Here is a 27,814-nt window from a genome sequence, read left to right on the forward strand (position 1 = left end):
GCAACATTGTTGCACAGAGGCTGCCGCCGCGGCTACGCTCACCACACACACACAGACACGCTGCTGTGGTTTTGTGCACAGTGAGTGCTGGTATAGACGCCAGCCAGACAGACAGACAGATCGCGGTGGTGTGGTGGTTGGTGGAGGCCCCTATAGTGTGGTCGGTTTGATCCCTGCCTGTTGGACCGATGTTGTTTGGACAAGGATAAGAAGGAGAGGAGGTGAAGAAGAGGAAGAAGAAGCAGCCAACAAACAACAACCAACCAAGCAGCAACCGCACCGGGTGGTTGTTTTAATGTTCGCGACGGAAAGCCGAGGAAGAAGAAGAGAACGATCGGAACATGTCTTTTTCATGGCTGACCTGCTCACTGCTCCTAGGAACTTTATGTGCAGGTAGGAAGAGATCAGATCAGATAAATACACACAGAAAAAGAATGGGAGAAAGAGAAGAGGAGCGCTTGTCGCTATTGTTGGGGGGGGGGGGGGGGGGGGGGGTGGAACCTTGTATTTGCAACAAGCTTCGGACGTGGAAAAATAGCCGATCTGCAAGCTCACGGACGACCATCCGTGAGCTTGCAGATCGGCTATTTTTCCGCGAGCGACACCGTCGTATGGCGAGGTATACATCACGCTTCTTTTTTGTAATTGTTTATTCCATTTTGCCTGGCAAGGGTTGAAAATGGTGCACGCGCGGGTTTACTCACCCCCCCCCCCCCCCGCAATAAACTTTTGCTTTTGAATATTTATTGCAGGCAAATTCCATCATCCTTTTTTTTAATATAAATGGTCATTTTGCACCAGTACTAGTATTTTATTTCCCTACCCCGCTATAACCTGTTAGCTTTTATAGGTACAAGCTTTTCCCCCTGGCATATTGTTTGTTTATTGTTTGTTTACTAACAAACAAAACTAAGACATAGCTGGATAATAATATGACACGTTGGGAGGAGAAGAACCTTGGTTGGTTGCTTGGTTGGGCTTTCACTTAAATTGCCTTCCTTGCTTCCTTTAATAAACAGTGGCGAGAAATAGACGGCAGCAGCTGCACTAACATCCTGAAACATTATAGGTTCCATCATCATCATCTCTCTTTCCTGGTCCCTCTCTCTCTCTCTGTGTCTGTCTCTGAACAACAACAACACAGACCACGGAGCCTTTTGAGAGGAAAATAAAACACATCTCACATTAGTTTTTGTAGAGAGCCGACCTGGTGTCGAGGAGAGAGTGTTTTACCCCAAATTGAGGTTACTGGTACAACACACACATCTGTGCTGTGCTCGCAGGAACAGGATCCATGATGTCTGTGGCCTGTTAACCACGTGAAATTGAGCATGAGGTTTGTTTTTCTTTTGTTTGGCACATTTTCAGGAATTCAGCTGATTATGCTTGACGAGTCTTTTTCTCATTTTTTTTGTCGTTTTTCTGGCATGGATGGCCATTTTTTTTAATCTCCCCCCAATCACATCCTAAAGGTGTTTATTTGTATTTGGTATAATGGACCAACCTTTTAAGCTACTCTTTTAAAAAATCTCTACATTTTGTTGTTGCTGTTTCCCCCCCAAATTTTCACATCAGTTTCATTTAAAGGCACAGCTGTCCTTTTTTTTATTCTTTTATTATTGTGTATGGAATTTCACTGGGGATGTAATGGCTTTATGGTTTTATAGATTAGGGGGCGGCTAGTAGGGAATATATAGTATAAGCTGCTTCCTCCAGATCGCATGTTTTTGTAGTCTAAGCTTCACTAAGTGACAGGGAGGGGGGAGGGGGCCAGGGGAAGCATCTAGTAGTAAAAGTCCTCATGGGTCACGTGACCTGAGATTTCAGAAATGCCATCCAGCCAGGCTCCATGCAGCAGCATCATCAGGCTGGCTTCATGCATGTGTTTCACTCTTACCTTTTGTTTTGCGCTTTACAGGAGAGGAAACAGTCATTCCTCCTATTTTTCATATATAATAATGTATAGTGTATTCCCTTCTGTCGGTTAGATGGTACAATATTATCTATCTATCTATCTATCTATCTATCTATCTAGGCCTATATATTATCCCTTATCTATCCTATCCTATATATCTCCACACATATCATCCATACAGTATAGCCTATCTCCACATACAGACACAAACCCATGCATATAGGTTCAGGTTGCGTGAGTCTAATGTGTAAAAAAAAAATGTGTGCGCGCCATTGTGGCGTGCACACGCTCGACTATGTGTGTGTAATGGGTTGGGGGGTAACATTGGGGGATGGGCAGGCTCCTATAGGCAGGGATTTAAAGAGACAGGCACTATTTTTCTTCCCCCCTCTGAACAAAGATTGGGAATGAATGTCCAGGCGATGATTTTGAAGGACATCCCACAGCTCTTTGTCCACTGTTTGAATGTTTATCAAAGCAGTGAATGTCGTGGTCAACGTCGGTCAGTAGTAGGCCTACTGTGTCAAACCTTTACGTTCGTTGCTTGAATATCGCTGGTTGTTTTGCGTCTGATTCGTTGATACCCACATAACGGGATATTGAAACTAATGATAGCCTAATTAAAAATATACAGCCGAGCCTGTATGGCTTTTCTTTTTAGACGCTGAAAGCACTACATAATTTATATATTAACACCGTGGAAGAACTTAAGTTGTCCACAGAAAAGGCAATTGAGGTAACACATTTTTTTTCCAACCAAAGCCTTCGTTAGGCTGACAACTCGCCCCTTCATATGATGTGACACTTGAAGCATTTACTCAATATACTCCTTTAAAATTCTGACAGTCGGTCTTATCTGCTCCTCCAGATGTGCCCTACTCACGAGGATACAAGTTCTTATCGGCGTGGGGTCTTTCTGTTCTACAGCATATCATTCTTTTTCAACAGCTAATTAAGTCTTGTGTTTATTTTCACCACTGAGTTGTTGGGGCTGAGAATTCATCTTACAGCAAATGAGATTACGCCGAACAATTTGTTAGCCCAGAGGATCCCTTTTTTCTTTTCTTTTCTTTTCTTTTTTTTTTACTATAGAGAGCACCCTGCTTGGCCGTGTGCCAAATGGATGAGAGAAGTCTCGCTCGCAGACAGTACGGTACTTCATAACAACAAACAGATTTACTGTAGCGCCATGTGTGTCTCCATAATAGAGTTTCAATTCATTAAGATGTGGGCTGATCAAGTCATCTTGTCTGCTTGGGGATGTCAGGGTTTTGTCCCCCCCCCCCCCCCCCCCCCCCCCCCGTCCAAGTACAAAAGAGGACTATTCTCTATTTCAGTCCCACCATATCGATTTTTGCAACGTTATTTTCACAATGATGGACTCCTCGTTCCTTTCAATAACACTTCTTTCTGAGACACCGTAGTCTGTTAGAATGTAAGGCAGGGTCATTTCTTTCCGCCTTAGTTTACAGATTACGTGGAAACGTACTCCATGAACTCTCTGGTGTCCACAACATTTAGTTTTAATAAACAAAAATTACTATCCTTTGTTGTCAGAGCCGGTATACAGACTTTAACGGTTTAAGGACACATTTTGTGATCCTAAACTGGCTGTTTGTTATATTGAGTGGATTCTTCAACTTAGTTGAGCAGTCCCCCAGGGCTCTTGACTAGAGCCCCCCCCCCCTGTTTGCGCTACATATTTCTCTATATTAAACATCTCTACAAGCTCGCAACTAGGGCTGTCACAATTATTACATAATCGTCTAATCGTGATTATTTGACATTATCGCAATTATCTTGTCATAATCGTCATAATCGTGAATGTTGAAAATGAGTGGAAATAGCAGATCTACAAGCTCACAACGCGTCGCATCGTGACGCGTTGTAAGCTTGTAGATTGGCTATTTCCACTATCAAAGTTATTTTTAAAGTAGTAAGTTGACAAATATGTCTGTAATTTCTTTGTATATTTAGGTTATGTGTCATATCTACCATGTACAACTTCAAAGCCTAAAAGCCAAACAGAAATGTAATTATCAACGACAAAAACACAATTAAATCGTTAATCGCCAATTATTTGAGTGACAATTAATCGTCATGTAAAATGTCATATCGTGACAGCCCTACTCGCAACTTGCATTGTGAGCTTTTAGATCGTCTATTTTCCCTGAATGTTTGCCCCAGAGCTGGCCAGATTTGGGATGCTAGGGTTCAAAATTCAAATGGTCAAAAAAACAACAACAAAAGAACACAACAACCACCACCTATTTCATTATTTCAAACTTGTGGCACATTCTATCAGTCCCTGTAAAATCTCTTGTGTAAAAACATGTGAAGGGACACGTTTTCAGCCTAACAAATGCTTCAGGCAGAGGCATCACAAGGGAGGGAGGGGGGGTTGGGTGGGACTGAGTTACTAGGGCCCAAGGTGGAGGGGCCTTAATAATTTTCTAATTTAGCTATTGAAAAATAGCAGATATACACTCGGTGCTGCGCTGTGAGCTTGCCTTGTAGATCTATTTTTAAAAGTAGTGAAAATGTGTGCAAATCTTTGAATATAGGTACTTTTTAAGCGAACATTTGTAACTCAAATGTTGATTCTGGGGAGTCCCTGGAACTAAATATTTTGAGATGGGGGTCCCTGGCCACATACATATCATTTTGGAGGTCCTTCACATGAACAAGTTTGAGCACCACTGACATTTAAAAAAAAAAACCTTAGAAGGATTTGAAATAATCAAAGACTTGCAAATGTTCAAGATTTTTCAAAAATAGCAGATCTACAAGCTCGCAGCGCCCACGCTGTGAGCTTGTATATCTGCTATTTTTCAATATTTAAAGCACAAAATAATGCGTAATAATACGTTCCCAACTTCCCAGTCTAAATGGGTTAAACCCCCTCCTCCCCCTATGAAGAACATTCATGGGGGACCCGCAGTGAATCCTTGTACCCAGGGCCCAAAAATTGGTGCGACACCCGTGGCTCCAGGAACCAGACCACTGCTGCTAAATGATGGTGCAAGCATCACGTCTCGTTCCTGAGGGTCATGAGACTGCCTCTCTCCTCTCGTTAAGGCATGTGTGCTGATCAGGTGTGCGGGATGTGGCACATGAACAGCCAACGTGTGTCTCTCGTATGGTGCCGTCCTTGAGCACGAAACAAGCGGAGGTGTTTATGAGTTCACTCGCTGTCTGTACGTGGACAGCATTGAACCCCCCCACAACCTCAACACTATCTCACTCACTCTTACTTTGACTTATGACTATATACTTTGTTGCATGTCGAATAGAGAAAATAACTGATCTACAAGCTCACAACACTGCGTGTTGTAGACCAGTGGTTCTCAACATTTTCAGGCCACGAGCCCCAAAATAATCATATTTTAACTGGGGACCCCCCCACCCTGACGCACTAAGAGTTGAGTCATTACATTTTGTATAACACAGTTCTGTTGTGTTAATAGCAGATCTACATGCTCACAAGCATGTAGTGAGCATGTATCGGCTATTTTCACAATTTCTGCCTCTAATGTTTTGCAATTTGGCCAATGTTTAATTTGTCATTTTAGAGATGCTAGAAGCTCGGCCGCCCGAAGGGCGTCTAGTCGGCGACCTGGCCAACTCAGGAACAATGTAAATAGGGAATGAATGCCCCGCCCGCGCGTCGGGTCGAGGCCCGGCACTGCACTCCGCGCCGCGGCGGGGAACGCGCGTGCCGAATCTGAAGCCGATGGGACGAACGGTTCTCGGCGACCTGGCCAACTCGGGAACAACGCAGATTACAGACAGACAGACAGACAGACAGACAGAGATTTGTCGCATTTATAGATAGATTACAAAGTCCTTAAATTGTCACTTTAGAAATGTGCATTTACCCTCTATACACTTAAACTTTATGTTGGTTTGTTTACTGTCGAGTGAGACAATGTTGCACATTAAGTTAATCTTCTGGGGCCCCCCCCCGAAATAATTTGGGGACCCCCCTGGGGGTTCCGACCCACAGGTTGAGAACCCCTGTTGTAGACGAGCTATTTTCACTGTTTTGGAACGTCTTTGCCAACGTTTGACAATTTTCACCTGTAATAACATGCCCAAAATAGGGATGAAAGTGGTCCAATGTAAAGGCTTAAATGTCAAGGCACACCTTGTGGCCTGTAGTAAACGGGTTAGTCGCGACCACACATACACTTTCGGTTGTGTTTGTGTGTGCATTCAGACTTTGGTTTCTGATTGAATATCTTATTAGAACAACATCACATGTACAGTAGTCACATTTAACCCATTTTAGAACGGGTACACATTATAGTGTATCATTATTTTATGCTTTAACTATTGAAAAATAGCAGATATACAAGCTCACAGCGAGCTTGTAGATCTGCTATTTATTTAAAATCGTGAAAATTTGAATTTTCACCCGATTCTATAAGTATCTTTTGAATCCTTCTAAGACTTTTTGAAAAACCTATGTTTCTATGTCAGCAATCTGGCCAGCCATCGTCAAAGAAAGGGTCCTTTTCACTTAAATGGAGCTCAGTCAGCCTGTTCTTGAGAGACTACTATGTCAGTGGTTCTCATACCTTTTCATGTGAAGGACCCCCAAAATGACATTTATTTGGCCACGGACCCGCATCTCAAAATATCTAGTTCCAGGGACCACCCAGAAGCAAAATATGAGTTACAAACGTTTGCTTTAAAAATACATATAGTCAAAGATTTGCACACATTTTCATGACCTTTTCAAAAATAGCAGATCTACAAGCTCACGGTGCCGCGCTGTGAGCTTGTATATCTGCTATTTTTCACTGGTTAAAGCATTCAATAATTCTTGGCCTAAATGGGTTTTAAGATGCAGCACGGCACAGGTACAGTTGGAACATCCTGCCCAACAGGGACATCCCGAATAAGGCCTTTTTACCGTCTTGTTTACGCCGGAAGTCCTTGGCACTCTTAAGTCAGTTTTCATGAATGAAGCAGAGATGTCCCCCGCCAATAAATAATCGTTTTAAAAAACGTCCTATCTTGTCTACACAGGATACAGTCTGGGTGAGGCGGAGACCCGGGAGTGTGTGTACTACAATGACAACTGGCGGACGGAGAGGACCAACCAGAGCGGCTTTGAGCGCTGCGAGAAGGGCGAGAAGGACAAGCGTCTGCACTGTTACGCCTCCTGGCTCAACTCCTCAGGGACCATCAAGCTGGTGAAGAAGGGCTGCTGGCTGGACGACTTCAACTGCTATGACAGGTGAGTTGTGTGTGTGTGTGTGAGCGCTAGTGATGGGCAATCCCGTTCATTTCAGTGAACGGATCATTTCGTTCACGGTAATGATCCGTTCAAAAGATTCGTTCAAATGATTCGTTCATAGCGCGATCGTCCCGTGAAAAACACAATCGCGGGAGCGTTTTTATTACGTCGCGAGTACAGCCCGCCGTCGAGTCCTGTCTGCCGGCCGGGGCTATTAGGGGGAGGGGCGGGGGTGTGAACGAAAGTGTGAACGACCCATTTCAGGGATTTGAACGAATCGTTCACGAGTCATGCTAATGATTCGATTCTTATGAACGAATCACTCATGAACGACACATCACTAGTGAGCGCCACTGTCCTAGGGCTGTCACAATTATTACATAATCGTCTAATGGCGATTATTTGACATAATCGCGATTATTTTTCATAATCGTTTCCATGTTGAAAAAATGTCATATATTTTTGTAAAAGTCAAAAATAGTGGAAATAGCAGATCGGCTATTTCCACTATCAATGTTTCTTTTTTTTTTAGAACAAAGTTGTCAAATATGTCAGTAATTTCTTTGTATATTTAGGTTATGTGTCATATCTGCCACGTGAAACTTCAAAGCCTAAAAGCCAAACAGAAATATAATTGTCAACGACAAGAACACAATTAAATCGTTAATCGCAATTATTTGAGTGACAATTAATCGTCATGTAAAATGTCATAATCGTGACAGCCCTACACTGTCCATTTCGAACTATCCTAACTACATTTTTACGAGAGTTGTTCCGATACCATATAAATACTGCCAATCGCTGTTAATACGGCCTAAAATGCTGCTATCGATATCAGCGTGTATGGAAGTTTATGCCTGGTCAGATAACATGTAATTCATCGCATAATGACATTTCAGTAATATTTTGAATGCTTCAGTTGTTGCACAACTCTGCTGTACTATTTACTTTATTAGTTTGCTGAATTGTAGCGTAGATCATATATTAATTCTCAAACCTTTTAATTTCATGGACCCCCATAACTCTTAAGAGTTTACATTTGTACATTCCATTTGGAGGAACCACCTTCAAGGAACCCTGGGGGTCCCTGGACCCCCACTTAGAACCACTGTCCTCTTTTTAAATTACACACTGGTGTCAGATCAGTACTCGGTATCGATCGAGACGCGAGTCATGGGTAATCGATATCGGTAAGGAAAAAGTGCTATCTCTAATTTTTCTAATTTTTCTATTCCATTGTATGATGGTGTACCTACACCTACAAGCTTGTTGTGAGGTTGTAGATGGGATATTTTTGGCACGCGACACTGTAGTACAGCAAAGTGTAAATGAGGGTTTACAGCATGGTTCACATTAGTGGTGGAGACTCTCTAGAGACAGACGTGTTGGCTCCCACAATTGTCAAATGCTTCCGCCTAACAGTCTGCACTTGGGGAGCTCTGAAAACGAGCTTAAATAAAGCGGATGTCACGTAATTTCCCCTACTGCTGCATGCCTGTGCAATTGTGTAATTAACTCCCCACTGGAAAACAAATTCAAAAATATATATCATCTTTCAAAGATATTTTAACTGTGTTTTTGTGAACACTGTGTCCAATACCCTTCTGTTCTGAAGGGCTACTCTCAGACCAGGACTTAACTTTTTCGCGGCAGAATTCTACAGACTCTCTATAGCATTGGAACATTGTGGTAGAGTGAAGTGTGGCTTGAGTCAGAAGCGGCGGAGGGCAACCAGTTCACTGCCGCGCATTTACATTTACCTTCCGTGATTAATGCAACAATAAAGCAAGCTAGATATCTTTGTGTTTCCATCTTGGGTAGGTGTTGAGTGTCTGACTCTTATCCAGAGTGACAGAGCAACAGAAGAATAATCTCTCATCAGTATGGGGGTGGGGGGGGGGGGGGGTCAAGGGTCAAAGTCACAGCACACTGACAACAAATACCACAATGTTCTTGAGGCTGTGTGGAGTGGCTGTGCTATCTATACTATAATTTTGCGAATGTCTGTCTGAGTGAGTGAGTGTCTGTCTGTATGAAACAGCGTTTCTCCTCGGTGGCTGGAGCAATTGATCTGAAATCGCATCACCATCAGCATATGAACACACCTGACATAACTGTGAAGCCCGTTTGTCACTTTCACAAATCGTATGCTGTATAATAGCATTTTTATGGTGTATCTATATCTATTTAGCCTACAGTACCTTTTGTGACCACACATGTTAAGGGAGGGGCGCTGTTGTTCAGGCCATGCACAATCACACACAAACCCACACACACACACACACAGGGGGGGGAGTGTGTGAGTGTGCAGGCGGGCAGGCGGGCGGGCGGGCCCTGTTACAGATGTTGTCCAAAAATCATGCAGATCGGTACACAGTATCTCTGTAGCCGTTAAATGGAACGGGTATTTCTTACATTGATGCTCCTACATATTAGCATGCAAGCACCAGTTAAAGTTACTTTCCATCCCTCATATACTGTGTGCACAGTGCACATCCCATAATCCACACACTGCACATCATTTCGGAGCTCATATCTTTGAACGGGTAAGGGCTAGTGATACATAAAGGATTAGGTAAAGAAATAGGATCCGGGGAAGGAAAATAGGCTCACACGCACGACATGCTCACAGAGGTCACCTGTTTTGAATACTGTGGCAGCATTCTATACTGTAGCACACGGGAAGCTAATAGGAATTAATACAAAAGTGAGCCCTGAGTGGAAACAAGTTCAATTTTCATTACAGCTGCAAGGGCAGGCTGCAACTATCGATACTTTTCTTAGCGATTATATAAGCTTTTTCGCTCAATCGAATAATCGAGAACCATTTTTTTGTAGGCCTAATATTCATTCTATACCTTGTACAACGGTGTTATGCCAAAATGGCTCCGCTATTTTCAATATAATTGGAAATTGATAATTGTTTTTATTTATTAAATCAATTTGTTTGATTTAATTGTTGTACCCCTCAAAACTGCAATCTATACGTTGTATGGGGAGAGAGGTAAAACTGTTGCAACTTGTTTCTGTAAGTTAAGTCAAATTTCTGACTTGGCTCTTTTCCCTTTGTAACAAAGTGATTATAGCAACGTCGAAAGAGTGCATTTGGTCCGTGGACCGGTGTGAAAAAGTGATTGCGTTAAGTCATCCTTACACTGCCCATAAGACAAATAGTGAAAATAGCCCAACAACAAGCTCACATTGCAATGAATTGTGAGCTTGTAGTTCTGCTATTTTCGCCCAACAGAGGTACACCAGGTTAAACGTAGTTTGACTTGTGTATGAGGAGGTTTGATGTAGTTTGACTTGTGTATGAGGAGGTTTAATGTAGTTTGACTTGTGTATGAGGAGGTTTAATGTAGTTTGACTTGTGTATGAGGAGGTTTAATGTAGTTTGACTTGTGTATGAGGAGGTTTAATGTAGTTTGACTTGTGTATGAGGAGTAATGGAGTGCTGTCTTTCTACAGGCAAGAGTGTGTTAACATGGAAGAGAACCCTCAGGTGTTCTTCTGCTGCTGTGAGGGAAACTACTGCAACGAAAGGTTCACCCACCTTCCTGACCTCATCGGCATTGGCAACCGAGGTGAGACACCCCCCCCCCCACCATCTTTTTATATCTGTGGTTCTCAAATGCTTTCAAGTCAAGGACTCCCAGATGTGTATGTATTTGGCCACGGACCCACATCTTAAAGAATTTGTGCTGGGGTCTGCTTTAAGAGAACATTTGTGTTCTTGAAATGTTTTTAGATTATTCCAATAATTTTCCTTTCGAGCTTGTTTTTTTGGCGATTCACAAGCTCACAACAAGTCACATCACGAAGCATTGTGACCTTGTAGATTGGCTATTTCCTAATATCCAAAGTATAAACTAGGGTTAACGTGGTTAAACTGATTTTTATTGCTATTAGCCGGGGAGCCACTGTGCCAAAATGAGAGAAGACCTGTGATGTCATGACATACTCCAAATTTCTGTTTTTCCTATTAATTTGGTCAATAAGGTACACAGAATGAGAGGCCTGCTCTGCCGGAAACACTGCGAAAAAAAGTTTCCCATTGACTTCACTATACTGGAAAAACTCACACCAAAAAAAGTAGCATGTGAGGGGTCAAACTAAGGGTTCTTCATGATTCTGAATCCATTGCAAGCATTTGTTTTGCATGAAAAACATTCCTTGGGCTAGATTTAAGCCTCTCAAACCTGTGAAAAGTGATGAGTAGTGATGAGTCATCACTTTTCACCGTTATTTTGGTCCGTTTTCTAGCCCAAGGAATGTTTTTCATGCAAAACAAATGCTTGCAATGGATTCAGAATCATCAAGAACCCCTAGTTTGACCCCTCACATGCTACTTAAAGCATATTTTTTTGGTGTGTTTCTTTCCTGTATATTGAAGTCTATGGAGTGAATATACAAATGGCCATAACTTCTTTTCGCAGAGTTTCCGGCAGAGCAGGCCTCTCATTCTGTGTACCTTAATGACCAAATGAATAGAAAAAACAAAAATAAAAAGTATGTCATGATGTCACAGGTAAAACCCTATTCTTTGAGCTTTTGGGCCTGTGGCTCCCCGGCTATATATTAATAACACATTTAGATGGGGAGCCCGCTATTACTCACCCTCTTGGGGGTCTCCAGACCCCACTTTGAGAACCACCATTTTAAGTAACAAAGGCTCAAACTGGACACGACTCTACCCTCTCATTGACTGGGAGTAGAGAGTTATTACCTCTGCCCATGGCATTGGCAGCTACACATTCATCATTATGGACCTAAGAGAGGAGCTTAATTGGGTGCCAGGCACCCATGACCAACAATGTAGACAATCCCATAGTATATATTGTTTATGGGCGGCCATTTATTGGCAGCCATAGCTGAGTGGGTAGACAAAATGTCCGGAAATCGGAATTGGACAACCTCAGCTTGCCCGTTCGACATTTCTGAATATCCCCTGAGCAAGACACTTCACCCAGACCGTCGCATTGTAAGGCCTGTGGGCCATATACGGCCCTTTGGTTCACTCTGATGTATGGTTAATGGAAAATTACATAATGAACACATTTTCTAATTTTACCTCCTGCATGGACTAAAGCTGCAGGTTTTTTTATTCACGTACATATGGACGCAATGCGTACATCAGCATGTGTGCGTGATCATTGGATCGTTGTCTCAATAACAAGCGGGTTGTCAGACTGGTCACAAGTTAGCCTTACCTTACCCATCAAAAATGGCTACTGGCTAAAAAAAGAAAAGTCGATGCCGAATGCCAGGTTTTCAACAAAAATTGGACTGCTAAGTATTTATTTACTGAAGTCGGATGTAAATCCGTGTGTTTAGTTTGCGGGGAGGACATCTTGCGGGGAGCACTGCCTTTTGGCCCGGCCCTCCACAATACTTTCTGTTGTTCATGTGACCCCATGGAAAAAATAATTGCCCACCCCTGCATAACAGCCACGACCCCTTGTGCTTATCAGAGCCATCTGAGCAACCATCACCTGGGTGAAGCAGTAAATCTCCCCCCGGAGACCAGACAATACTGGGCTGTCAGTCAATTAAAATATTTAATCTGATTAATCGCATGATTGTCCATAGTTAAAGGACAACTTTGGTTTTTTACAACATGGGTTCATATTTTAGATTGTAATTAGAGAAAAGAAAGATTGAGTGTTAAAATGTTTTAATTTGCTTCGTTCTATTGTTTTATCACGTTTACCGTGCTAAAATGTGGGGCATGCGTACGCATGGGGGCATGCGTACAAGTGGCTAAATATGTCTTTTTAGACACAATAAGCCAGCAGTTTCTTTATTGCTATTTACAGTAACACTTCTAGCCCCCATAAGTCACATCCAACCATGAAAGGTTGCGATGTATCCTGGGAATGGGCTTATTCTGTGTAAAATTACATATTTAGCCACTTGTACGCATGCCCCAACCACTGAAATAAGAATCTCTAAAACAATAGAAAGAAGTAAATTAAATAATTTTAACACTCATCTTTTATATTCTTTAATTACAATCTAAAATATGAACCCTTGTTGTAAAAAACTAAAGTTGTCCTTTAATCATGATTAATCACATATTTTTATCCGTTCTAAATCTACCTTAAGCAGATATTTTTCAAGTCTCTTATCAACATGGGTCATGAGAGTAGACAACTGCTTGATTTTGCAAATGTTTATTATTATTGAAACGATGACAAATACTGTACAGAATCTTCAAGTAACAAAAGGTGTGCATGATGGGATGAAATCATAAACTTAAGCCCAACAAATAACAGGTGGGCATATTGATATACTAACTGTAAGTTAACATAAATTGAATGCAGAATATTGTAATAGTGTTACATTCCAATCTACTAGTAGCATTTAGCTCCCTATTGAAAGTATCTGAAGAAATATGTAATGCCTAATGAGTTGTGGGGTAACAACAGTAAATGTACTGCATCTACAATGGCCATGGAAATCCTAAACTACGAATTGGCCAAATGGCAAAAAACAAATAAACATGCGATTAACTGTGATTAACATAATTAATCGCGATTCACATAACGTTGGGTTAATTAGGATGAATTGAGCTAACTCTGACAGCTCTACTTTTAATATAAAGTGATTAATTGGATATACTGATATGTTGGGTAAATATGTTATCAACAATTACAGGTTATTTTCCATCTCTAATTGGTTCTTTGAAATATGAGGAGAATCTACAATGTGTGATCACAGTGCTGCCACTGCATTTACTAAATGCTGGAGAGAACTATCTGAATGCTGTGCACACTGCAAACATTAACTTTTTAAGCTACATACCTGCCATCTGTGAGCAAGCCTTAAGCACCATTCCCACCTGGCATGATAACTATAAAGATAACTATATTCACCATTGTATATATGTTTTGTCATTGTGAACACTGCCACCCACTTAATTTTCCAAACTATTATTTTATAGTTATAGTATTTATTTAGTTGTAGTGCTCAATGTGAATGCCTCTTTACTGTTTCCCTGCATCAGCGCCCTGTTTTCCCATTGAATAAGGGCCCTGTCATTTTTTTTTAAATAGAGGGCCTAGGAGGAAAATGGGGGAGGGTGGGTCTACTAATTTTACTTTGACTCCAAGGGAGGGTCATGCAATTTTGAATTAAAATATTGTCCGGGTTGTTATATATATTCGTTCCTTAATTCAATACAACAATAGTCAACGTCTCTCAGCGATACCCCTCCATTGCTTTCTCTGGAACTTGGTACAGCCTATTTACTTGGCTATTTGAAAATAGCCGATCTACAAGCTCACAACGCGCGTTATAGATCTGCTATTTTCAAAAATGTTGTACTTTTACTTTTGGTACTTTAAGTACTTTTTGACTACTTTAAGTACTTTCATACTTTCATTCAAGTACATTTTGAATTCCGGACGTTTTCTTGTAACAGAGTACACCTACATTGCTGTATTGTTACTTTTACTTAAGCAAAGAATGTAAGTAATTTTTTCCACCACTGATTTTAAGTATAAATCACGGTCGACCACCTTTTCCTCTGCAGTGAAAATCCGGCCCCCTCCCAGAGTCCCGTCTCTGCTGAACGTGCTGGTGTACTCGTTGCTGCCTCTGTGTGTGCTGTCCCTGGCCCTGGTGCTGGCCCTGTGGATGTACCGACACCGCAAACCTCCGTACGGACACGTGGACCTGAGCGAGGTGAGCCGAGGATCAAGTTCCAGTCGTTTACGTCGAAGGCATTTAGCCAGTGCTCCAGTCCAGAGCTCCTGACAATTAGTATAACAGCGGAATAAGCTCAAATTCCTTAACAGCCATCGTTACAAGCAATTAACGTGCGCTAAGGACTGAAATGGACAAAGCCACAGACAATGGAAGGGAAAAATAGGTGAGGGGAAGAGACATTTTCTAAATCGCTTATATATTACCCTATATCAGGGGTGCCCAAAAGGTAGATCGTGATCTACCAGTAGATCACAAAGGCTGTGCAGGTAGACCACATGACATGCCCCTAAACATATATAATTAAAATCTCAAAACCCCTCTTTTTGACATCTGTCAATTAAGGTGACTTGATTGACATCAAGAAGGGCTTGTCATCTCCCTTCATGGCTTCTAAAGTAGGCAAATTGGGGGGGAATGCTTTGTTTTCTTAGCATTACAAAGAACCCGAAAACCTACCACTTCCATACAGAATGGAATGAAGACTTGTCCCCCCACTATTTCCCATTCCATGTGTGTGTGATGCCAGTGCCGCTATTCCAAAGCCCCCTCACGTAATTTTTGTGTGGTGAGTAGATCATGTTGAGCTGGTCATTCTAAAAGTAGCTCTCAAGTAAAAAAAGTTTGGGCACCCCTGCCCTATATACTACATGAAATAGTGAAAATAGCCAACAGCAATCTCTGCTTATTTCAAATTCATTGAGAAATTATGAAAACTGTTTCCCAAAATAGGGATGCCAGGGTTGATGTGGTTAACATGTATTTCTTTATTAAATTGATAAATTGTGATATTGGCAACATAAACATCAAATGTATCAGACAGTCTGTCTGACATTTCCTTTTTTGATTGCTAGTATGTTTTAAATTGGTCTCATTAACTCATTGATTGCTAGTATGTTTTAAATTGGTCTCATTAACTCATTGCTGTTCATGGTGAAAAGTTATGGAGCAACATTCTGTGAAAGTTGAACCTCTCCAGTCACGGTTAATTTAGCCTTGTGAAATCCACGGCGCAATTTAATCTTACACAAAGATCATTGTACTACAAGCCAAACGAGCCTTTGAGCAGGATGCTTTTTAGTATGTCTGGAAAACAAAATGGTTCCTTTGAAGTGCTGAATTTGAAAGTCACATTTGATCTTGGAAGAGGGATCTTAACAGTGCTGTGAGATTAAGCCAACGTTGAGTCAATTATTTTCTAAAGTTGAATGAATATATACTGTATAAGTGTATATATGCAGAAAGTGTGAGAATGTTTTATTTTATTATTAAGTTTACGTTTGTGCGCTATGTGACCATTTAATATATGAATAGACAGTGTCATATAATGACAGCAATACAGCTGTTTTAACTTTTTCAAAATCTGAAAATTATTATTATTATTAATTCCCTTGAATAAAAGTGTGGTGCCTTTACTTACTGAGCCAGTGTAGTGGATCTTCAACACTGGCTGTGAAGGTGTTCTCCTGTATTCTGACACTGTTTTCTCTTCCCAGGACCCCGGACCAACCCCCCCATCACCCTTGGTGGGTCTGAAACCCCTGCAGTTGCTGGAGATCAAAGCTAGGGGGCGCTTCGGCTGTGTGTGGAAGGCTCAGCTGATGAGTGAATATGTTGCAGTGAAGATCTTTCCTATTCAGGTGAGACGGCACCGTCGTCTGTTAATGGAAGTGGAGCGGCAGTAGAGTAGGGATGGGACGATAAGCGATATTATCGTTTATCGTGATTAAAAAAACACTCACGATAATCTAGTTGATGTAAGAGATCTAGAGATGTAATTTATCGTGATATCGTCCTCCGTCACTGGGATCAATTCACCTTTTATTTGCAGAGCTGTATATCTGGTACCATTTAAACCCTCTATTAGCCCTATTCACGGCCCGCCCACCTACTTCCGTTTCTCAGCATCCCCCGGGTGCTGACTTCAATTTAGAAGGGGAAACTATACTGGACTTAAAGCCAACAAATCGTTATTTCTAACGGTAAAGTAAATTATAATGCTTTGTGCCGTTTACTATCTTGTGTTCTTGATCATGCTAGCCGTATTTTATACTTTACTATTCGGAAATTGCATTACATTTGCGATTTCTGTGCTAACTCTATAGGCTTATAGTAGGATTTTCCCCTTCAAAACGGGACTTCAGCACCCGGGGGATGCTGAGTGGGCGGGTCGTGAATAGGGCTAATTGGTAAAAGGTACTTATAAAATACTTACTTGATACAGTCTTTTTCTCACACTATCAAATATTTTAGCCAAAAATATATGAATGAAATAATGAATTTTGATTATCGTGATAATATTGTAAATCGCGATTTCTTTTGTCACAATAATCGTGATATGACATTTTCATATCGTCCCATCCCTACAGTAGAGTGGTTGTCTGGGAATCATAAGGTTTCCGTTTCCCGATCCCAGCTTCTCCTAGCTTATTGTAGGAATGTCCTTGAGTAAGACACTGAACCCTTAACGATATGACTAGACCTGGTACACTAGATCATGGGGTGTCTGCAATGCTTATTTTTTTCCCCCCTTGGTTTTTCTTATTTCTTTGTTAAGTGTTAATATGTATGCAGCTGTGGCCCTATCTCCAAAACAGATTTCTCCTGAGGGAGACAAATAAAGAACACCTTGAATATTGTCAGGGATTTTGGATATCGTGATGTATGGCCTTTCCCGTGTTGTTTTCCTGGTTGTAATCACTTGACTTGAGCCTTATTTTATACATAGTCAAACGTTCAAGTAGCCGATCTATAAGCTTCACACATTTCACAATTGACAATCACAATTGTGAGTTTTTACATAGCTATTTTTGCCATTTTTAACCTCACAATAAAAATCAACTTGTGATGCTTGATCTTGTCCACGTTACCCAGCCTTGCACGGCTGCCTCTGTCGTTGGTGTGTGAATGTACCGCGCACAGCTGTGAAGAGCCTTGAGAAGAAGAAAAAAAACTTCTGTGCAGGGCATGTACTTCACTGAATGAGCTCTGTAATCTCTTAGTAATCTCCTGTTTCTATATTGACCCAAGAACATGGGAGTGTGTGCACGCATGATTCCAAAGAGCAATTTGTGTTTGTGATCAACTGACCGCGTGTGTGTGTGTGTGTGTGTGTGTGTGTGTGCGTGTGCGTGTGTGCGTGCGCAGGATAAACAGTCCTGGCAGAACGAGAGGGACATATTCTTGACTCCTGGGATGCGACACGAGAACCTCCTGCGTTACATCGCCGCTGAGAAACATGGAAGCAATCTAGAGACGGAGCTCTGGCTCATTATGGAGTTCCATGAGCGGGTGAGAAATTGCCTAATAACTGCCTTAAAGCTATGTATGTATACACATATACGTGGATGAGAGATAGTGAGATACAGATATATTAGATTGATTGGTTGATGACGTGATATTATATAAATATTTATACCGATTTTGACCAAAAATGGGGTTTGTATTGTAAAGTACAATGGTGTGATGTCATCAAGTTGTACTTTACAATACAAACCCCAAAACCAATCTTCCAGTTCTAGGCAACACAGAAGGGGGGGGGAACTTTTTTCTATTTCCACACAACTCCTCCAAGGTAAATTAATGACATAGTTCAATATTGAAAATGGGTGGTCTTCCCCTTTAAACATGTTGAGATGTCAGGCAAAGTGGAGTTTTTCCAGTTCAAAGTTCAGGAGTGTTCTTTACATTAATGCTCATGTATGCTCCGTATATTAAACACCGGGGGGGTTCTTGATGTTTTGCGTGCATGCAGGGCTCACTGACGGACCACCTGAAGGGCAACACTTGTACCTGGAGTGAGTTGTGTCTCATGGCAGAAACCATGTCCCGTGGCTTGGCTTACCTCCACGAGGACATCCCCAGCTACAAGGGAGAGGGACCCAAACCCACCATCGCACACAGGTAAATATGTGTACAGTACAGTGTTATGTAGCACACAATGCCCCAAAATCAGCCATCCTAAACCACTGTTGTGTGACTTCTGTCGTCTGTCATGGATTATCGGCTGTCGGTGTCTCTTTGTGTGAAGGTCTTGGACAGTAAAGGGCCGTTTATAGTTCTGTATGTTTGATTTTGTGTACGTTTTGGGTGAGAGAGTACATGCAGTAATTGCGTCGACATGCTTAGTTCGTCTACGGTTTGTGCTTGCCGACCTGCGCCACATTTGCGCCTCGCAGCACAGAGCACACAAGAGATTCTCAGCACGCCCCGACCAGGATTTCACTCTAATGTCGTCCACACAAGTCTTTTTATAAATACTTTGTGTCAGTTTGTGTCATCACCAGCCAGTCAAAGGATAGGCTATATGATTCGAAATGCAAGTGAAACTGATTTTGGCTGAATGAACCACACTCACCTCGAGTAGCCCCATCTCTTGAATCTGGTGATTAATCAATAAGAGAACAGTGCTCAAGCCACAGAGCTTTCCATATTGGTATCTTAGAGGTATAAGAACATCCTTTCACTCAACCGTAGGGGCAGTAGTGAGGACTGCCCCTACGGTTGACAACGGTGGCCGCGGGTACTTCTTGCTACGGACACGTCCAGTATGTTCAGTTGGGAGGTGTACGTAAAGGTCCTTGTACGGACCGTAATCATATGGACAAGTACAGACAGGGAGAAAGAACGGACATCAAACAGACCAAACGGAATACATCTCTCTCTGATTGGGGGCTGACCTCTGCCAGGGCAGCACATTGTCACCTATCTTGTTTGTGATATTTCTTGGACGGCATTTTGAGGCGCAGTCATGGAGGAGAGCATTTACAGTCCTGTTGGTTGAGGATTGCATCACTGCTTTTCACAGATAGTGTGGTCCTGATGGCTTCCTCAGGCGATGACTTCGAGCTCTCACTGGATCAGTTCACAGCCAAGTGTGAAGTGGCTGGATCAGCATATTTTTGGGGGCTTTTATGCCTTTATTGATATGAAATGGGGGGGAGAGATGGGGAGTGACACGCGGCAACGGTCTTCCGGATCGGGAATCGAACCGGCGACACCGCTAGGCATTCATGCCTATGTGGCAGTGCCTAAGTGGCATGCCCCTGGCCAGCGGGCGCCCCGGATCAGCATCTTTTCATTCTACTCACACCTAATATGGCCAGGAATTGTGGGTCATGACCGAGAGAACAAGATCAGGGACGGAATGGGCTTTCTCAGGAGAATGGCTGGCTTTGCCCTCAGCGATAGCAAGTAGACTTGCTGCTCCTTTGCATGGAAAGATGCCTGTAGAGTTGGGTTTGAGCATCCAGTAAAAGATGCCTCCTGGTTGCCTCCTCAGGGAGGTTTTCCAGGCATGGCCTGTTTGGAAGAGGCCACAGGGCAGACTTAGGACTAGATGGGGGTGGGAGTGGGATACATGTCCATGCTGGCCTGAGACCACCTCAGAGCTGGCAAATGTGATCAGGGGAGGGGAAGTCTGGTATTCTCTGCTGGAACTGCTACGTCCATGACCTGACTCCGGATAAGTGGATGAAGATAGATGGGTTTTTTGTAGCATTGCACTGTACAAGTCATTTAATTAGGTAGTGGATATTAAGCTACTGGACCATCCGTGATCTATGCCATACAATGCCATCCGGTGGCTGAATATCCTCTGCCATTTTATTATCACTTATTCAAATTCACATTCACAATATCATTGATGTCATTAAGACCTAAAAATTTCTTCTAAATCCTAATGGTTTTCTGAAAAACGTATGTTTCTTTATGGTTACACATCGCCACAACGTGTCTCCATTCCGACACTAACCCTATCTCTAACACTTACCCTAAACGTAACCCCTATGGAAGTGTCACCACTCCGACAATAAGAAGTCAATGTCGGAGTGGCGACATGTCGGAAAGGAGGTCCGTCCCCGTTTCTTTATCTGTGTTGCTCAAAGTTTTTAATGTCAAGGACCCCTAGAATTGTGAATTATGTATTTGGCTGCTGACCCCATCTCAAAATATTTTGCAAGGAGTAAAGATTTGAGTTAAAAATGTTTTATATATATATATTCAAAGACACATTTTCACGTTTTTTTTAAATGGCTGATCTGCTATTTCTGAAAAGCCAAAGTGTAAAAAATAATGGTTAAAGTGGTTACCTGACACGGATGCGTTCCCAGTCAGTGCTCATTTAAAAAAGTATATATATTTTATACCTTCCTATGATTTTGTCCTCACTTATTTCTGATTTTCTGATTTTTGCAGAGACTTCAAGAGTAAGAATGTGATGCTTAAAGATGATCTGTCGGCAGTAATTGGAGACTTTGGGTTGGCTGTAAGGTTTGAGCCAGGAAAACCACCAGGAGATACTCATGGCCAGGTATTGATCAGCTTCACACCAGCAGTGAATGTGGTTTCAATCAAAGAATTACAAAGTTTGACAAGTACTATTGTTTGCTGTCAAGTCTGCCCTCTTGCTGCTGACTGAAAATAGCAGATCTACAAGTGTTGCAATGCCTTGTGAGCTTGTAGATCAGCCATTTCCGGTGAAGAGAGACAGAACAGAATAGGGGGCCTAATATAGACAACAAAGATTGATCGATTTGAATGAATGATTTACAAATATTAATATTGAGAGAAATGCGTATACATAATTACATAATACTGTATATCAGTGGTTCCCAAACGTTTTTAGCTTGTGACCGAAAAGCAAAATTAGACATTTGCACGAGACCCAAACAAGTGAAAACATCTTCAAGCTCATAACTCTTCACTTCGCGCCACGTTGTGAGCTCATAGATCGGCTATTTTCATGGAATTTATTAATTATTCTTAGATGTATTCATGAAATTACTTAGAAAAATAATAGATTTCTTAATCATGACAAATTTATTTTTTGGGAATGTTTTTTGAAAATTGAAATAATAATCAAAAACCAACTGTAGGAAACAAAAAATTAAGGGACCCATAAAAATGGGTGCTGTTTATTATACATATAATCTTTCTACAAATCTGTCAAAAGGATAAACCGCAAAACAAGGTTGAGATCTTCTTTCCATTGTGGTCCCTTTGAGTGTTAATTTGTATGTAGGGTTTTTAAGTGATTATAACTCCATGTTCCGATGAGGATGATGAAAGGCGCATGAGTCCTCACAGCGACCCTTCTTGTCCCGTGTCTTACCAGGTGGGAACGAGACGCTACATGGCTCCTGAGGTGCTGGAGGGGGCCATAAACTTCCAGCGAGACTCCTTCCTGAGGATAGACATGTACGCTATGGGACTGGTGCTGTGGGAGCTGGTGTCCCGTTGCACAGAGGCCAGCGGTGAGTGAGAGCGCCCCTCAGGTCAAAATGTCACTCTTGTTCCAGGTTGATGTATTAAACATATGGGCCGTTTTCTCCATATCTCTACACTCGTGTTCTTGTGAACTCGTGAAACGTCATTAGCTGCCGTCCCAAGTACTGTCTCATTTCAATGGTTTCCGTCAAGACGAGAACAGTCCAGATACTGTGATGTGAACTCCATCTGCCCACTTTACGGAAGATGCACTGGCGGCGTCTTATTCCGTTCTTCCCTAGCAGCTCTATCCTCACTCGAACCGGGAATAGAACTCGAATAGGAAACAAAAAATGGGAACATAGACATAAGAAACAAAGGTGCCTTCTCCCAGGAAGACCTTTCCAAGACCCCCATTTGTGGGATTAGTCTGCCCATCCAGCTGGCAAAATAATGCCCTTACAAGTGTCACCTGTGTTGTCTCTGTGTAGATATTAGTCTGGAATCTCTGTATGGAACCTGCATTTCCAAGGGGCGGATTAAAGAATGTCTCTGGTGATAAACACGCCCCATATTTCCATACTGGGCCCTGATTGGTCTCCCACTACTTCGGAGGGAGTGAAATCCAATCACAACCGAGCGGTGCCAGGCCAAATTTGCCGAGGGCAATAGAGAGGTTACTTGTGTAAGTAAGTAAGCCTTTTCCTGAGGCCCATAGGGCAGGAGCCTATCTCCTGTTTCCTTAGTGTGAGGCAGCTTGATGTACAAGTATACCCACTGGACATGCTAGTATGTTGCAGTGACTTGCCCTCGATCCAACCCTTGATACTAAGTGCCAGGCAGGGAGGCATTGGGTCCCGTTTTTAGTCTTTGGTATTCCCCAGCCGGGTATCGAACCCCGACCACCAGTTCATGGGGTCTCCAGCAATAGCGTCTAAATCTGTTAATCACTTAAACCATAAATACATCGGCTATTTTCTAATCACTTTAACCCTATATACAGTACATCAGCTATAGCCGATCTGCAAGCTGACAACGTGTTACAATGTTGAGCGCTTGTAGATCTGCTATTATCAAAGAATGCTAAAAAACCTTTTCCCAAATCACATTGTTTGGTTGACTGCATCATTGCCTTAATGTACTTTCCATCCTGTTGACCCCGGCTGGCCTTGTTCCAGGCTCATTGGGCGAGTACATGCTGCCGTTTGAAGATGAAATAGGCCAACATCCCTCTCTGGAGGACCTGCAGGATGTAGTCGTGCACAAGAAGATGCGTCCAGCCATCAAGGACGTATGGCTCAAACATCCGGTGAGTAACGGTGGAAGAATGGCTTCCATGTTTACGAGCGGGCACTGCCAGCCAGTAACGCAGCTCTTCTCACTAATGATGGTCATTTAGGCCGCAGCGTTATGCCTGCGTACATTTAGGAAAGGAAAGGGGGGCATGGCCCTGAGGGAGAGGAAATGGCTCTTTTGCATTCAGCCAGTAGATGAGGGGCATTTTGACACAGTGAGCCATGGAATGAAACCGTTTTTTTTTCTTTTCTCTCTTTAAGCCTGACGTAAAGTTATTGACAGCCAGTTGACACAGTCGAATGCTTAGTGTCCTTCTGAGGCAATTTAAACTGACTCGGGGGGGTGGGATGAGTTGTTTTGACATGTTTTTGGAATTTCCCTTTCAGAAAAAGTGCAGAGTGCAGACATTTCTTTTCAAAGTTCAGTTAGTTAACAGTTTCACATGAATGCATAGGGAGGAGGCAGAACCAGAAAAGATATTCTATAGGGTTGCACACACCCCTTCAGCCGGTTCATCCCGGTTTTAAAAACAAAAACGACCTAAACTTGAAATGGAAATCGAAAAGGTCCGAAATATAACCACCTTGGTTTTTTTCCCCTCCCTGCAGGGCTTGAGCCAAATGTGCGAGACCATTGAAGAATGTTGGGACCATGACGCGGAGGCGCGCCTGTCGGCGGGCTGCGTGGAGGAGCGCATCGGTCAGATCTCCAGGACCATTAACAGCACTACCTCAGACAGCCCCGTCTCCATAGTGACGTCACTCACCAACGAGGACCTACCTCCCAAAGAGTCCAGCACCTGATGCCCACGCTGACCAGGGGGGGTGGCGACCATCCCACCCCCCTCCGCCCCACCCCGAGCTCCTGACTTTTGTTTTCAAATCCAAACTCAGCGGATGTCCGTGAATATTTAAGGAAAAAAAAAAAAGAAACATTTTTACAACTTAAACACAGCTGCTATTTTTGTCTCGATATTAGTGTTTTTGTTTTTTTTCCCGTTCCCTGTGTTGAGGATTGAGTCGATCGTACTAACACATCCACCTGCTGTAGTTCAAGGAGAAGTAGTATAAGCTATCCGACGGGCACATCCGCTATCATCCCATGTGTCAAATCTTAAATTCTGTCATTACCTCATGTATTTTTTTTTTGTGTTAAGGTTAATTTACACTTTGTCGCACGTCTCTTTCGGCAAAAGTGTGCGTCGAAGTATAAATTAAGCTTTAGTCTATTTTTATTACCTCATGTTTTTTTGGGTTTTTTCCCCATCTGGTCACATTCGTGTGTGGCCAAATGAAACAAAAGGTCGCTGCCTCACCTCGCGAGGATTCTTTTTCTCAGACTGTTAGACAAGACATAATTCATCTTCCTCAGGGGTTGAAGCTTCTTGTTTTAACTCAAAGTGTGTTCCCTTATTTTAATCTGTGAATGCCTAAAGAGAAAAATTAAAAAAACAAACAAACAAAAAACCCCACGAGCGATAGACAGGAGCACAGCTTTTCTAGGGAGGGAGCTGAGCAGTTGTGTTTGGACTTTTTTGAAGATTTGGGACAAACTTGCTTGTCCTTTGGGAACTACCTCTCAGGTATCCAGTAGGCCTACTTTGGAACATTTTCTATGAGTTGAGAGCCAAGCTATGTATTTAGCTAGCTGTCATGGACAATATTCCTGGATTTTAGTCTCTTTTTATTTTTTTTCCTTCTTGGTTTTAAGTAGTAGAAATGCAGAGTTACTCCTTTGCCAGTGCCAGTGGCATTGACGGATGCTGTCTGGAGTTGCAATGTCATACATTCTTGATTTTAAACTTTGTATGAATTGGTGTGTGTGTGCACGTATGTGTGTGGATGTAGTGAGGACTAAACAGCGTGACCGTGAGTGAGAGAGTGCATCAGAATCATGGACAGGTAGTTGGGGGTTTATCCCCACGAGGGCCATACTTGAGTAGGCAACATGTCTGTTATTATTTCATCGGTGTTGGTTCAGTTAAACTCAGTTGAACACCAGATACCTCAAGTCACGTTAGGTCATGCAAAGGAGAGCTCAACTGGTTGCCTTTGTCTCAAATGCAATGCCATAGTTGTACCATAAAAAAAGAAGAAAAAAAAAAAAACATGAATACCATAAACATTTGAATGTCCATTTTGCTGCTGTGACTATTCCAGGTTACTCAAGGATTTTTAGATGTACATGTATTCTTTGTTTTAATATAACGCTAAAAACGTGATAACTCTCCATGTTATGTGAAGCTAATCTTTATTTTTTTTTCCTTTTCTTTTTTTCCTTTTTTTTTTCTTGATTAGGTAAGTGCTCTCAGCGCCTTACCTCTCCAGACTGACCTCAGAAATTCTGACGACAAAAGTACCTCAGGCTTTTTTCTACATGTATATCTAAAGTTTTGTTTTTGTATTTTATTGTGTTTTTGAGTAGTCGGAATATTTTATTGCCCGTTTGCCTCTTTGTCTGTGGAGATTTTTTTTTTCAACGAGAGCCTGGCCGGTCGTCAAGGTTATAAAATGCTGTACAAATCTAAAGAGAAACAGAGGCAGATTCTTGTATATAGACCTTGTACACACAGTTGCCGAACACTGATTTTTTTTTTTTTCTTTAATTTCTTTTTCTTTATTTTATTTTATTTTTTCCGTTACGTAGTGCCGGGGCATTATTGTTTTCATTTCACCTGAATGAAAATGGGACTTCTTCTCACTCGCAACCCTCAATGTATTTAAAGAGTCATTTTGAAATTTGAGAGCCCTGTGATCTTTTCTTTTCCTTGCAATGTGTTTTTATATATTTTTTTCCCCTATTGGATTTTAACCCATTTAGGCCTGAACCCTGAACACATTATGACATATTATATGCTTTAAATATAAAAAAAATAGCAGATATACAAGCTCACAGCTGCGAGCTTGTAGATCTGCTATTTTTGAAAAATCGTGAAAATTTGAATTTTGACCCGATTCTATAAGTGTCTTTTGAATCCTTCTAAGGTTTTGGGAAAAAACCTATGTTTCTATGTCAGCAATCTGGCCAGCCATCGTCAAAGAAAAGGTCCTTTTCACTTAACTGGAGCTCAGTTAGTCTGTTCTTGAGAGACTACTATGTCAGTGGTGCTCAAACCTTTTCATGTGAAGGACCCCCAAAATGATATTTATTTGGCCACGGACCCCCATTTTTAAAATATTTAGTTCCAGGGACCACCCAGAAGCAAAATTTGTGTTACAAACGTTCGCTTTGAAAATACATATATATTCAAAGATTTGCACACATTTTCACGACTTTTTTCAAAAATAGCAGATCTACAAGCTCGCAGCGCGGCACTCGGTGCCGCGCTGTGAGCTTGTATATCTGCTATTTTTCACTGGTTAAAGCATTCAATAATTTTAGGCCTAAATGGGTTAAAGAGAGAAGTGGTTGTTTTTTAACTGATTTCAATGATCTAATGTCAGTATAAGTTCCTCTGGGTCAGAATCTGTATAGGTAGCACTTACATTAGGAAGTGTAGTGTATAGTTACTGTACATTGTCTATCAGCAAAAAAGACAAAAAAAGTCAAAAAAAAGAAAACTGAGAAATCGATGTTTTTTTGTTTTGTTTTTTTTCCTTTTTTGGGTTGCGGGTGGCAACCGCGATGGTCAGTCCCCTAAAGAAAACTTGCCAGTTTGAACAGTATTACCTCAACATTAACCTGCTGATGTGATGTGATCAGAAAAACATTCAGTCATAGTTAAGCCAGATGGAACGCACACACACTTGTTTTGTCATATCTTTTTTTGTGGCAAGACAGTGGTTTCAGCAACAGTCTGTAGCACCTGCTCCTGCACTGTAAATTCCAGAGTGTGCAAATGCGACCAAATGGACCCTTAGTGTTTCAAAAATGTCCTGATTTCTATTTTATTTTCAAGATTTCTTTGATTTCAAATAGCTCATATATCGAGGTTTAAAGTGGTTGGACTGATTTGATGCTATATTGACACATTTTGCTGGGGACGCCCTTGAACCCCTTCAGGGACACATGGGGGTCCCTGGACCACACTTTAAAGATCCACTGCCTTACTTGTTCTTTTGGTTCCATTTGTAAACTCTGGATTTGTGCAGCCTTGACAAATGACAAAAAAAAAACCTACTAATAATCCGAACACCATGGTACAACAACATGTCATCAGGATCATAAATGTGTTCATTGCCACATTGTTAACTGATGATGATGCATCCTCATTGTCTAACCGTGTGCCACGTGAGTGTGGTCTTCTCTATGGGTCCAGCAATATTTATTATACAGCAATAGTCCATTTGTGAAAAATCATAGTTCTGGTTCATAAAAGCTCAGCTGTGACTGAAGCCGTTTCCTCCGGGATATGGGAGGGGATGGGGGAGGGGAGGGGGGAGTGTCAACAACGTACATCTCATTTAGCTGTTGGGTGTGTGTGCGCTGATTAAGAGACATTTTTA

At 41.9% G+C, this 27,814-nt stretch overlaps 1 protein-coding gene across 1 annotated transcript; it reads left to right on the forward strand.

Annotated features, from left to right (window-relative positions):
- On the forward strand, positions 1-27,679 carry LOC308285852 (activin receptor type-2B-like). The gene is made up of 11 exons (XM_080726738.1): positions 1-393; positions 6,950-7,160; positions 10,629-10,744; positions 14,695-14,846; positions 16,364-16,507; positions 18,015-18,158; positions 18,622-18,770; positions 21,063-21,177; positions 21,982-22,120; positions 23,252-23,382; positions 23,978-27,679. The coding sequence occupies exons 1-11, from the start codon at positions 342-344 to the stop codon at positions 24,170-24,172; spliced, it is 1,548 nt and encodes a 515-aa protein (XP_080582864.1). The 5' UTR covers positions 1-341; the 3' UTR covers positions 24,173-27,679.
- The last annotated feature ends 135 nt before the right edge of the window (positions 27,680-27,814 follow it).

Source organism: Nannobrachium achirus, assembly GCF_963921795.1.
Source record: "Nannobrachium achirus genome assembly, chromosome: 5".
Classification (NCBI taxonomy): domain Eukaryota; kingdom Metazoa; phylum Chordata; class Actinopteri; order Myctophiformes; family Myctophidae; genus Nannobrachium; species Nannobrachium achirus.